At 38.6% G+C, this 13,334-nt stretch overlaps 1 protein-coding gene across 1 annotated transcript in view; it reads left to right on the top strand.

Annotated features, from left to right (window-relative positions):
• The first annotated feature begins 3,048 nt into the window (after window positions 1-3,048).
• mapk1 (mitogen-activated protein kinase 1) overlaps window positions 3,049-13,334 on the top strand; it is a 39,692-nt gene continuing 29,406 nt past the window's right edge. Inside the window, exon 1 of the mRNA XM_084945145.1 lies at window positions 3,049-3,423. Coding sequence (XP_084801271.1) covers window positions 3,278-3,423 — 146 coding nt within the window. The 5' untranslated portion in view covers window positions 3,049-3,277. The remainder of the gene's footprint in view (window positions 3,424-13,334) is intronic.

Genomic DNA, 13,334 nt, shown 5'->3' with positions numbered 1-13,334 from the left:
TCACAATAAAGGTCTATTTCAAGGGCAGGACGCTGCTCTTTCGACATAATTCCATTGTATGGTTAAAAAAATGTTCAGCTTTGGTTTACTTTTTCTTAGTTTCAATATGGTGTCTGACAGGAGAACCTTTTTTTTTAGAAATCACAATAGAAATTACGACATGAATGCAGCTTTTCAGAAAGCAGTTGACTTGGCCATGTGGACATCTCAAGTCTTTATTTTATTATTTGTGTTAGTGGATTTTATAAGTATAATAACCTGGCTAATAACTGTTACAACTGTTGTTGTGTTTTTTATTTTTTTTATTTTTTTTCTAAATGTATTTTTTTAAATTAAATGTTAATCATATAGCACTAATGCACAACGAAATCACCTTAAAGCACTTCATGCTTTAAGTTAATGACGTTACAATAATAGAGAGAAACAACCATAAACCCCCCTATTAGCAATACTTGGTGAAGGTGGGGAGGATAAGCACACTTTTATCAGGAAGAAAACTCTGGCAGAACCAGGTTTTGGTCAGTTGTGATGCAGCAGTAAAAATTTAAAATAATATTTGTCATCATTCATGACTGAATTATAGAAAAACAAGTGCAAGGGATGATTAACATATTAGTAAGACCTGCTGTGATGTATGGTTAGGAGATGGTGGCACAACTGAGTGGCAGAGTTGAAAATGTTCAGGTCAAATAATCTAGAGATCACAGAGGAGATTCAGGGATGTAGTGAGAACATGCAGAGGGCTGGCGTCACACAGAGGAGGATGCCAAGGAGAGGATGAGATGGAGGCAAGTGACCCACTGTCGTGTCCCCTAACGGGAGCAGCCCAGATAAGAAGAACAAAACATCCTTGATAATTAAGCAGATCTGATATCTTTTAGATGTTTAATTGCTTGCTTATGTATGTATTTATTTAACTTTATTTTTAGATTCTTTCACATGGATTGGTTGTGATGGGTGAAAACTGCTAAAGACTGCGTGACAACAGATTCATCAGTAGTTATACAAATGTGCCACAAAAAGAGAAGCTGGATTTTTCACATTTATATTTGTCATTATACATGAATATTGCTTTGGTTATTTAAAGACAGTTCATTTCCGCCTTAGATATTAAATAAGAGTTTGTTGATCAGAGAAGCAGACTGGGCTTCTTTTGTTTTAGTGGGCCAAAATGGACGGGATGTTATTGTGAACTACTGCAAACTTGATGATCTTTAGCAACTTCTGCCTTGCAGCACTTCCTCTCTCACATAGTATTTAACCCACACTGCCATCTAGAGGTCTGGGTCGGTGTGGGTATTATGAAGGGCCTCATTCACGAGTATGTGCGTAAAAATCTTCTCACTCTGTGGAAATAATGAGGAAGTAGTGGTTAGTCGTGGTTTTTGGTATTTTCATATCTTCTAAACAATCTGCTTCGAACCTTCTGTCGTTCAGCACTTCTTCTTCTTTTTTTAATGTAAAGGTTTTTCATTCTTTTCTCTCACTTCTTTTTCATTTAGTTATTTATGCTTTAAAGGTTTGTCTAAATAAGTTAAACAATTACAAACCAGAGGGAACTAAAGCTATCAGCAGAATGTAAAGAAACCCTATGACTTTATGCCCAAAGCATCAGTGTACTGTGTGGAAGAGATGCTAGCTGAAGCTGAATTATACCTGAGCTACCTGAGCTGCACTTTTGCATAATACAATTTGCTACCACCAGGTGGTGCAGTGTGTCAATGTAACATTATTTAACCAGGTAAGTCATTGAGTGCACACTCATTTAAAAGGTAAAAGAAAGCAGCTCATGTTTAAAGCACATGACAACTTCCTTTTTTAAGGTGCCCCCCTATGGTGTAACATTTAATGAAATTCTGCAGATGGAAAGTATTATATGCAAAATAAAAGCGTTTATAACCTTTCAAAATTAACCAGTGGCATCAACAAAATGCGTAAAAGCTGCATCATTGATGTTAAATCCACTTTTCTTTCTTTAGAGATTGAATAAGTTTTTATATTATATTTATGTTATAATAAATTAATTCTAAAACTTCATCATCATCATTTTTATAGGTAACTTTGATGTGAAAATTCTTATTTTTATAATCTATTTTAAAATAGCTAAGAAGGTGATAATTTTCTTTTTTATGTAAAAACCTGAAATAAAAGGGTCTCTACATGTAGACAAGGCTGCATATGAAATAATGTACAAGGTATTATACTTTATGTCCTTAAAACTTTACTGAATTTATTTAGAGCTCAGCATGCTGGATCAGATCATAATTTAGAAATATTGTGACATGGAGAAACACCGATTTCATCAGTTACAGAGCAAATTAGGACATGTAGATATGTCATTTCGTCACTTGACTACATTTTTGTCTTTCAATATCTCCACAACCAAAGTTATTTAGTTATTGAACAAACTTGCAAAGGTTGAATTCACAGATAGATAGATAGATAGATAGATAGATAGATAGATAGATAGATAGATAGATAGATAGATAGGTAGAATTTTATTTTGAATATGCAAATATAACTGAAATAACAAGAGAAAAAACAAAAAACAATACTTAACAAACATCAAGTTTTCATGTATATATCTATGTCTACAGAATGTGTGTGCTCGAAAAGGAGTAGGATGCAGTTTAGTAGGATGAACTTTACACTTCATGCATTTAAAGAAACTACTTTCATCGGGAAAGTGTTACTTTGGGGTGTTTTTTCATGTTTTAAAAGAACATGTAATCTTGTTCTGCAGCTGCTAACAGGTAGATCAAACCCAACATCAGAGTAGAGGTAAATAATAATAATAAAATAATATAATATAGTATATATAATATTACAATTGCATTTATAGCCCACTTGATAAAGTTCCAATTCACAAGAGCCCAGTTTTTTTTTTAGTATTTGTAATGTTTCAAATGACGTAAATGTTATCTGAACTCCTCTCCGTTACAGCCTTTCTGTGGCAGAATAAAAATAAAGCTTTTTTTCTTTTAAAGTAAAATAAATAAATAAAGACCGGAGTCACGTGACCGCCTCCGTTGATGTCTTGCAGCAGCATCCTCTGCTGCGCGCTCCTGCCTGCGACAGCACAGCCGCGGTGTGGTCGCTCTGAACGCACGTTAACGGAAAGGAAAAAAAACACTCCACACGTCGGGAAGGCCTCCGCCACACTCTACACCCTGTTGCAGTCACAGCGGCGTCGGATATAAACACAGACACGCACGTTTTCTGATCCTAGTCGCTCTTTTTTTACATTTAAAAGCCCTTTTAAAAGACAGTCCTCGTAATGGCGACAGCTGCGGTGTCTGCCCCAACTGGCAGCGGCCCCAGCCCCGGGCCGGGAACGGAGCTGGTCCGCGGGCAGGCCTTCGACGTCGGGCCTCGGTACAGCAACCTCTCCTACATCGGTGAAGGCGCCTACGGGATGGTGTGGTAAGTTGTAGCCGAAGTGTCTCGGGCTGACACTCTTTGATTTTAGCCCGACGTAAACGGAGGCTAACCCGCATCTTTTCCGTTTCTAACTGTCATGTTTCGTCTGGCTAGCAAGCAACAGCGAGAAGCCGATGTTGCTTAAAGGAAGACGGCAGTTAAATCCCGGCCGGTGGTCGCTGACTTCATGGCATTATACTAGCCTGGAAGTGCATTTTATGTGGCTACTTTTAGCTGTTATCAATGCTGAACAGGGTGGACGGTATCTGAGGCTATATCGATCACTTCAGGCGGACAGAGGCGTTTCCAGGATTTCTTTTAAAGTGGGGTCCGCAGAGGGGGCCCGCGGGGAATCAGAACATTTGATCAGAAATAAATGCAGAGTAGAAAAAGTCACTGGGTGTGATTTTTCAGGCTCGCGTGAAGCTCTGTGCACATGGAAAGTGATCGTGCTTAAAGGTTTAAGGCTGTTTTTACTAAATAGCTGTTTCGCAAAGAGATGGAAAGAAACTGTTTAGATTCTTCACTTGGCTAAAGATCGTTATCCTGTTTAACTAGACAGATGCTGGAAACATGTTTTATATTCTTAAAGTTCCTAAAGTAAAAGGAAACTCATACATTACAATGTCACATCAAGAATATGGATTCATTATTGTGTTTATCAGTTTAATATTGCAGCCATTAGCGACTTAATTGTTTGTACTTTGTGTACTAACACAGTGTCATTTACTGTTATAATTGTGGAGAAACCGAGGCTTAAAAATAACTGGATTGAATAACAATACTTGTACAAGTACTTAGACTCTTTAATCAAAAATGGACAGAAATACAAAAGTGTCTGCTTTAAAACAACCCTCAAGTCACTAAAACGACCCATTAGTGTCAGTTATGCCTCCCATTATCTTTATTTTATTTTTTATATTTATGTTTGTCACCGGTTTTCCTATAGCTATAGCAGATATTCTAAAAATGCATAGTTTGTTTTTGCAAACCATAATTAATTATACTAACTTTGTGTGTTAGCTCTCTGCCTGAGGCTTCTGCAGCAGTGCTACTCTGGGTCTGTTAGCCATGGTTCACTGCACAGTCACAATGTAGTGATTAGAAGTGGAAAATTACAATAAACTCAAACCTTTAATGTAAAAAAAAAAAAAAGGACTCCACTTAAAGGTACCTGGAGTCATGTACTCATGATGCTCTGAGAGCATAACTATTGATTTCTTAATATGAGTAATGTCACCTTAGTGTTTCAGCTGTAAACAGGTTTTCATTTCTTTCCATACAAAAGTAGTTGAGTAGAAGCAGAGAGTAGCGTGGCGTCGAAAAAATAATGTAACAGAAAATAAGAATGTCTCTTACTTCAGTTTCTGTAACGTGCTGCATGTAGTCATCCAGTGACATGTGCAGTAATTTAATCAACACACTAGTTTCTATATGTGTCTTCATGTCTTCAGGTTTATTTCTGCCACATTTACTTAAACATTTACAGAAATGCCGTTTTAATCTACTACATTCTAGGTGCTAATAATGTAATTTGCACCCCACATGATTTATCTTGAAGCCTTGGGTTCTTAATATTTTAAAGATTGTAATATAAATCCAATAACAGCTTTCATGTATACATGAAAGCACCCAGACGCATTTAAATCATCTCCAGCTGCATTATTAAAGTGATCATCAATGATTATGATTTGATATTATAATGTGGTTAATTCTGCTTTTGCTTTGTTAATGTTGCTTTGAAATGTAAAGTTTGTTTTGGTGCTGTGTTAGTACTCTCAGGCTGCTTAAGTGAGACTTTCACTTAAGTAAAGAGTCTAAATACATGCTTTGCAAATAAACTGGGTAAAAAAAGATGTTCAGTCTCATGTGCAGCACCACATTCCCTGTAATATCATCTTAATTATTGCACAGGGTTTCACATGAGCCTGAAAGTCATACCTAATGTTTTCTAGGCCAGTTTTCTCAATCAAATATTCAGATTTCCTGTGCCACCTCATTTAAAGCATCCTGGAAATGCCGCTAGTGTGTGGGCTTTATAGTGAGCTGACATTACCTCATTAAATTTTTATTTCTTTCTTTTTCTTTTTTCTTTTTGTTCCTACATGAGGTTAGTCCTCTGTTTAAGTTGCTTGGTGTTGCATAAAATGCCTGGAAAATGTATTGTGGGAGTATCTCAAGGGGTTTTCCTTGTAGCTGACGGCAGATTACAAGCAGTATATGAAGGAATGTGCAGGAAAGATAGACCACAGAAGCATTATTTTCTATCCACTTTCTACCTAATGGTATGCTATCAGTAGTGCAGTAGAGCGTAAACTCAAATTATTCACCATTTTATTTGTGGTTTTTCTTGGTAGTGTACATTCCCACACAGGAATGGCAATCAAAGGTAACTTAGTTTTGTCCACATTTCTTGGTGTATTAAATCAAACTCTACCCTCTACTTTGAAAAACACTTCTTGCATGTGTTTCTTTAACCTGAGGAGATGCTTCTGACCTTAAATGTGCACACTGTACTGCATTACATAATATATTGTCCTTGTGTCAAACAGCAGCAGTGTAGTTCTTTTGTCTTCTGTAGTTAAAGAGAGGAGCAGGCTTTTCTGAGAACAGGCTTTGACACACAGTCTGCCCACGGTGTAGATGCACAGCAGGTTGTTTTAGCACCTTTTCGTCTGCAAACTGGAAAACCCACCGAAAGCACACAGCTACAGTTGTACGAGCAAAGAAATGACTCGTAGCTCAAGTCAAGCCGAATTGAAGTACATTTTTCCATGTGAGGATGTTCACTTGTAAAGAGGCCTCTGTGCTTTTACAGTAATGCTTCAAAGTACGTGTTGCAGTCTGCAAAGCTAGCATTATTGCAGAGCTGAGCTCACATTAAAATTACTTTCAGAAGTTCACCTGCTTGGACAACTTTAGAAACACTATTGCATGAAAATATTACAGCTGATATCCAGCTAGCTTTTATTTGTATGTTTGCAACACTTCAGTTTTAACCACACACTGTGGTCAGGAGAGCTAACACGACTGAAAACCAATGATGATGCTTTGTCTTGCTCACCGCTTCAGCAGTTTCTTTATGTTAATTGTAACACGTGTTTGCAAGGTTTTACTGCAGTTTACAGTAACATAATGTTCTACATGGATACATCACAGAAATGGAGGTAACGGCCGCAAGGACACAATTATACACTGTATCTTCAACTAGGCCGCAAACATCAAGTTGTGAGAGGTGCTCAAGCAGCTGAAAGAACGCCACAGCACAGCATGTGTCAGCAAAGTGATGTCACTTTTGCTATGCGCTGTCGTTCAAAAAGGTGACAACATTTTTTTTTTTTTTTTTTTTTTTTTTTAAACCAATGTTTTAGTGAGACCGTATAGAAGCTCAGGGTAAACAGAGGGAGATGTTCCCACGGTTTGGAAAGATGAGACTTAGTGGAAAAAACCTTCTTTGCTTCCGGTTTTGACAACTTCTCCTTCTACATCACAGCTGCCTGAGTGGCATACTGGTTTTTTTGTTGTTGTTTTTTGAAGAATACTGCAATGGCTACTTGCGCTATAACGAATAATATAATGTACTCATCAATGTGGTTGTGTGACGATTATACTGGTGGCACATGAAGAGACCAATGCATCGAGTGTACTGGTGCCTTAATAGTTCAGTGGTGAGCCTACGGGCAACTTTGCAGACCATCGTCCGCATGTTGTAGCTGTTTTACCAGGGGGAAGTGTCGCAAGCAGCCAGGCTGTGGGCTATTCTTGCATAAGCAAGAGTAGCCCACAGTTGCAGAGGACCCTGAACTTATAAGGTTACAAAGAGCTGAGGTGAAGCAAGAGCATTTAATGTTTGGAACAGGGTTCCAGCCCAGTTTTGAACAATTTAGCATTTTACTTATGCACAACGTCATTCATGGCGACCTTCATGCTGTCTTTATGGAAAGCGAGGACTGCACGCAAGCATGTTTGCATAGGTTGCAAACACCTCTGTGTAATCAAACCTACGCAAACTGACAACCAGTGTGCCATAAATTCACCATAATGTCTCTCACACTGAGCTGTTATTTATTATTTTGATTACAAATACCAGCTCAATAAATAAATATTATTGGATTTATTTATTTGCCACATTGATTTCACACAGTTTGTAAAGCAGCATACCTTAACCCCGTTGTTGTCTTAAATATGAAGGAATGACTTCCAGTCTCTTCCCCACAGTAAGGACTAGAGCTTAGTCGTTAACAGTGGTATTGGATCGGTTCTTGGTATCAGCGTACCCTAAGCCACGCTGTCTATAGTGTGTCGGTTTGACACTGACAAAAGTTAAATGCAGTGCATCCCTGTCCATCTTATTACATGCTATCTTGTTTTATGAACTGTTGTGCTAACTATTGCGCTAGTTGATGAACTGTGTTAAATGGAGGATTACTACCAAACAGAGCAGTTATGCTTTTTGAGATCTCTATCACTGTAACGTAATTTCCAGGAAGGCGGATTTAGGTAGAACTGTAAAATGTACATATCAGTGCTCTAGGCGTCGTCTTGGCAAGCAGTTTATGTTAATTTCCTACAAGTGATGACTTGTTTAAAGCTTTGCTTCTAAGATTTGGATCTCATCACTGTGGCCTTTCCACACCTTCCCTGTCCATCACACTGCCAACTGGGTGAAAGGTTCGAACTTTTCTTTAATGAACTTTGTTTCCGTCACCGAAATGTGGCCTCTGTCAGTGTGGTCTCTGCAGGTTCCACTTCCAGTAACCATCAAAGTTCATATTTTCCTCCAGAATTGGGTTCTTATTGATGTTAATGATGATGATGATGATCTTCTGTCTGTCTGGAGCTTTGTCGTCAGTATTTAATGGCGGTAGCTGTAATGGTATTCTTTTAAGGGCCTTTTCAGAGAAAGCATGCTGTGACCAGTTTCAGGAATGTTTCCGTCCATTTTAAGGGATGAATCTGAGCAAGTTTGAACAAAACCTTTCAGGTCGAAAGGGAAACTCGAGTGATTTTTGCTTCGTTCAAAACTCACAATTTCTTTTGTTGGGTTTTTTTTTTTTAATTTCCAGTGATACAAAAATCTCTTGGCTGATCAAAAAAAATCACAGGTTTTAAAATGTATGGCCATTAGGTGTTATTTTAAATGTTTTACAATAGAACTTGTGCATTATTTGTTTTTCTTAAAAATATTAAATAGATGTAACAATTCTAATCTTGTCGCAGATTTTCCTACAGAGAAAAATTAATGTGTAAAGCTTTTCACTTTAAAATTTATACTTTTAGGAATTTTGAATGCTCTTTTATTTTCTTCTGACTCAAATTTTTAAATTCTACCCTTGGACCCAGTCAACCTTAAGCACTGTGCGGAGATTAAAGGTACAGCTTTAGAGTGGTATACGTTGCAAAGACGTTTTAATGTCAGTCATCTTGCTACTCTGTGGAGTTCCCCAAGGTTCTCTTTTGGGGACAGTTCTCTGCTCACTTCCCATCTGATCTATTGCTTTTGATTCCCAAATCTACCTGCCCCTCACGCAAAATAAAGTGCTTGTTAAAAAGTTAGAAAGTTTTAGTGACATCAAAACTTTGATGACCATTTTAATGAGAGTAAGACCAAGGACATGATTCTTGGAGCCATTTGTTGTATTTGTCCATAATTGGACTGGATCCTTATGTTAAACCTATTATAAATAATCCTGTAAATCCTGAAAATAGATTGACTTAAAATCGGGTAAAGAGATTAAATCCACTGCTTATTTCTATGGCCAAGTCCTTCTTATTTTGAGAGAGTTACATCTGCTTTTATTGCAACTTGACTTGACTATTGTTACACCCTGTTGGATTGGATCATGCTTCCCCTTTGGATCTTTAATTGGTCCAAAATGACGCTGCTCGCTTATATACGATAAAGCATTTCCCATGTTCTGGCCTCTCTTCACTGTCCTCCTGTGCTTTTTAGGATATTATTACATGTTTTTTTTAAATCCCTTAATGGATTGTCACCACCAACAACTGCACATCTCTTAACACCTTACGTCCCGTCAGCGTCACTGAGATCGGCTGACCAGTTATCCCCCATATCCTGAAGATGACACTGAAGAACGGGAGGGTCATGTCATAGCTTCTAAACTGTGAAGTGAGTTGCCTCTCCATATTAGGCTGACCCCCACCTTGCAAATTTTTAAGTACACTTCAAAACTCATTCTTTGTCCCACAGTGACATTGGCAGGTATTTGGACAGCTGAGCTGTGTCATCTTGGTTTTCAGTGTGTCTGAACGCTCTGCTGGAGACACACTCGGCTATAGTCCAGACACTCTTGCTACTTTCAGAGGTGGTTTTTATTGTTCCGGACTGTACCGACCGCTTCCCGTAGCTTTATTAGCCATATGTTTCAGGGTGCGTTGAGCTTCAGATTTCAGCACTAGCACTGGCCCAAACTGTGCACACTAAGTGTCAGAGGATCTAATAACTTTGTAATAGCAACAACAATAGAGAAACAGACACATGTATGGTGTAAGCACCTGATGTTGTTACCATTAACATCTTTTTGCTTTGCTCCTTGTATTTGCGCTCTTGTCACAGTAAAGCAGACTGTATGGGCCTGAAGGAGTGACACAGATGCCGTCCCATGGCTTCTTCAGTTTCGCTTATATTCACAAATCAGTGATCCTTTCGCAGTCCTTACTCAGGTTCAGGTTGAAGCCCAGTTGTTTCACTGACTCTGGTAGTGTTACTGTATTTTTGGCTGTGTGTGCTTCCGAGTCAGAGGCGGTTGGAGCGAGTGCTGTGCGAGCCTCAGCCTCCTTGCACTCCTCTTTCTGCGTTCTTTTTGAGACCTGTGGTTTTCAGCCAGTTGGTCATGTAGCTTTGATGTGCAGCAGCCAGCGAAAGTGTTGCAGGGTGTACTTCAGACATCCCTCAGTTTGCATCTGAAATATTTTTAAATACCATCAGTCAGTTCTTTGTCAGGCTGCGCTGCTGTATGGTGGTGTTGGGCTGCAGTCAGCTGGCATTTATGAGTCAGTAAAGCAGGATGCACCGTTCTGTTGTTGATTTTCTATAGAGATTAAACATGAGTAAAAGCCACAGATGCACAGCGATACGCTGATTGCTTGTGTGATTTTTTTATTTTTTTTTTATTTTTAAAGATTATGAAGAACTATGTTTCTACAGCTCTACTGGGTTTAACTCCTTTGGATTATTTAAACCAAATTCACATTGAGCATTTAACTGTCACCATCTTGCTGTTTTGAAACCAGACATGACAAGCTACAGGTTGATCTGACTAGTTTGTTATTGACAGTTATATACCAAATCAGTATACACGTTATTTCTCCTTTTTGACTTTAATAATGATCGTGCTTCATGTTTTATTCACTATTACCCAAAATGAGTGACTGAGCCCATAAAGTAATCAGAAAAGTGTTTATGGAGGTTCTATAAGATCAGGTATCGCTGATGTAAGCTTCTGCTTAAAGAGTGTATTTTTGGACCAAGAATCCCACTTCTCTCTCTGGTCGCCCACTGTACAGCAGGATATTTGTTCTCTGTGAATTCTCATTAAATGCACATTTTGTTTATTTTTCTAAAAAAACCCTGAAACATGATGCAGATTCTTTGTAACCTAAGTTGGTACGCTGCATGAAGACATTTGCTTACCAGTCGACTGTGAGGTATGTCTGTGTCATTTTCAGAGCAGGCCTATTTTTGCTTTCAACAACCTCTTGTTGGTGCCTGTTGAGGCTGGAAAGCCCTGACATGAGCAGATGTACAACCACAGATTGGTGGTACACTGAGCCTCTTAACACTGTATGCTTACACAATCACAAGATACTGTATCACCCTCTGTGATAATATTCAGAAGCTGCCATGGCAAACTCTGCCTTTTTCAACCCGCCCACATGAGCAGTTAGATCATGGGGGAATGCTGCTGAAGTGGCTCGTGTTTATAAAAAGTTTTACATCTGAAAAGAAGGGTGATAGTTGGTCAGATTCCACTTTTTTTGTTCATATCACACTGGAACAAGGAAAACGGCAGGAGGGGATAAGTCGTAAGTTTTTATATTGGCTAGTATGCAGTGGGGATCGCTTAGTGAAGCCTGTTTTAGGAAAGAGACTCTGTTTAATGGCCACCAGAGGATTACTCCTGTGGCTTGTTGTCCTACAGAAGGCTGCAGAAAAACAGCGGCCAGACACCATGTCTATAAATGGATTCTGGTTAAATACATGGGTTCATTCACTCATTTCAGGTCATATTGAATGAAATATTAAAGTCCATTTTGTAAATTTTGATCACTCTAAGTGTCAGATTATTCAGAATATGCTGAAAATGCTCAACTCAAGGCTTCAGAACTGGACTTAACTAACCAGTGGGTGATGTCATGGTGTCGGCGTTTATCTTTTATACGGTTTGTGGTAAAAACAAAGCAGCACACTGAAACTGCTCCAGTCAAAAAGAGCTTTTTTGTGTTGACGGCTATATAAAACAAATAAATGGAAGAAATTAAATAAATTAACCACATTAAAGCACACTTGCGCAGACATATATAATAGAAAAGAAAGACATGAACATGACTCCAGATTCGGATTATAGTTAATTACGACTAAATAAAAACTTAAAGTTAATTGTGAAGAAAATAGTTCTTTAGTTTGTCAACACAAAAAGCATCAGAATGCTTTGGGATATTATTTGGTTTATTAAACTGACAAATACATGGAATTAAATTTTTCGCACTCACCAAACAGGTGGTCCGATGCTTGGCTGCTCCAGTCTGCATGCCAAATATCATCGGGCAAGATAGTAACCCAAGGTTGCTCTGCGATCTATCCGGTGTGTGCAAATGTTAGATAGAAAACACATACATGCATGGAAAAAACATGAAAAATGTGGTTAGCACAACAAGTGTATTCAAATCATAATTCTGATTGTAAAAGCTGCCAGACAGGATTTAAAAAAAAAAAGAAAAGAAAAGAAAACACTCACGAACAGAAAAAAAGCTCCTGTGTGAATGAGTGAATGAGGTAAGTTGTATAAAGTCTTTTGAGTGCCCAGTTAGAGTAGAAAAGCCCTATATAAGAACCCGCTGGACTAATATGATGATGATATGATATCTGGTATCTCATAATGTGAACCTGGCTATCATTTGAGCTTTGGTATTGTGTAGAAATACAAAGTTGTGTTGTCACAGCATACTCTTTGGTATCACTGACATCCAGCATGGGAAACACTTGTTGCTTGTAAACATTTCATCCTAAATTTATTTGTCATTCTTGTCCTCTGGTGATTCTGACTCCGTCTCGAGTCCTTGACCTGCCTGATTCTTAGCCACCGCCGATGCTCTGCTTCGTCCTCTCGAAATGCCACTGTGGTGCCCATCTCCATGGCAACTCCTCTGCTTCTGACATCAGTACCACCACTCCACAGCCAATGAGAGAGGGGGGGAGAGAATGAGAGCCTTGACACTCTGAAATCCTGTTGTGCAATTCAGAAGGAGATGTAATTTGGGTGGCTGCGCCTGCCAAGACGAGCATGACGACTTCTGGTTCAGAAGGGCTGTAAAACATTCAGGCGCTGCTCTGCTGCGTTGATGTTAATATCTGTGTTGATCATCAGGACTTAAAGGTGCATGTTGTTGCTGGTTTTACTGCTGCATCCGCATTTCTCAGAAACCACAGTGCTGAGCTTACATTAGGACTTGTAACCTAATGAGAAAAAGGCAGATATCGAGTTCATGCACAGTGAAATATGCAGAATTAGCTTTGATTCTATCACCTGCCCTCATTTTTATGTCAAGGTATGCTTACGGAAGTTCAACTTGCCTTAAAATACACACACACACACACACACACACACACACACACACACGTTATAATGAATACTCTTTTTTTCTTTTGTTTTTTTGGGCTTGACAAGCAAAGT

The sequence above is a fragment of the Perissodus microlepis genome, chromosome 12 (genome assembly GCF_051167445.1).
Source record: "Perissodus microlepis isolate ML-2025 ecotype Zambia chromosome 12, ASM5116744v1, whole genome shotgun sequence".
NCBI classification, from domain to species: Eukaryota; Metazoa; Chordata; class Actinopteri; order Cichliformes; family Cichlidae; genus Perissodus; species Perissodus microlepis.
Note: the sequence above shows the minus strand (reverse complement) of the source record. Positions and strands in the feature narration are given on the sequence as shown.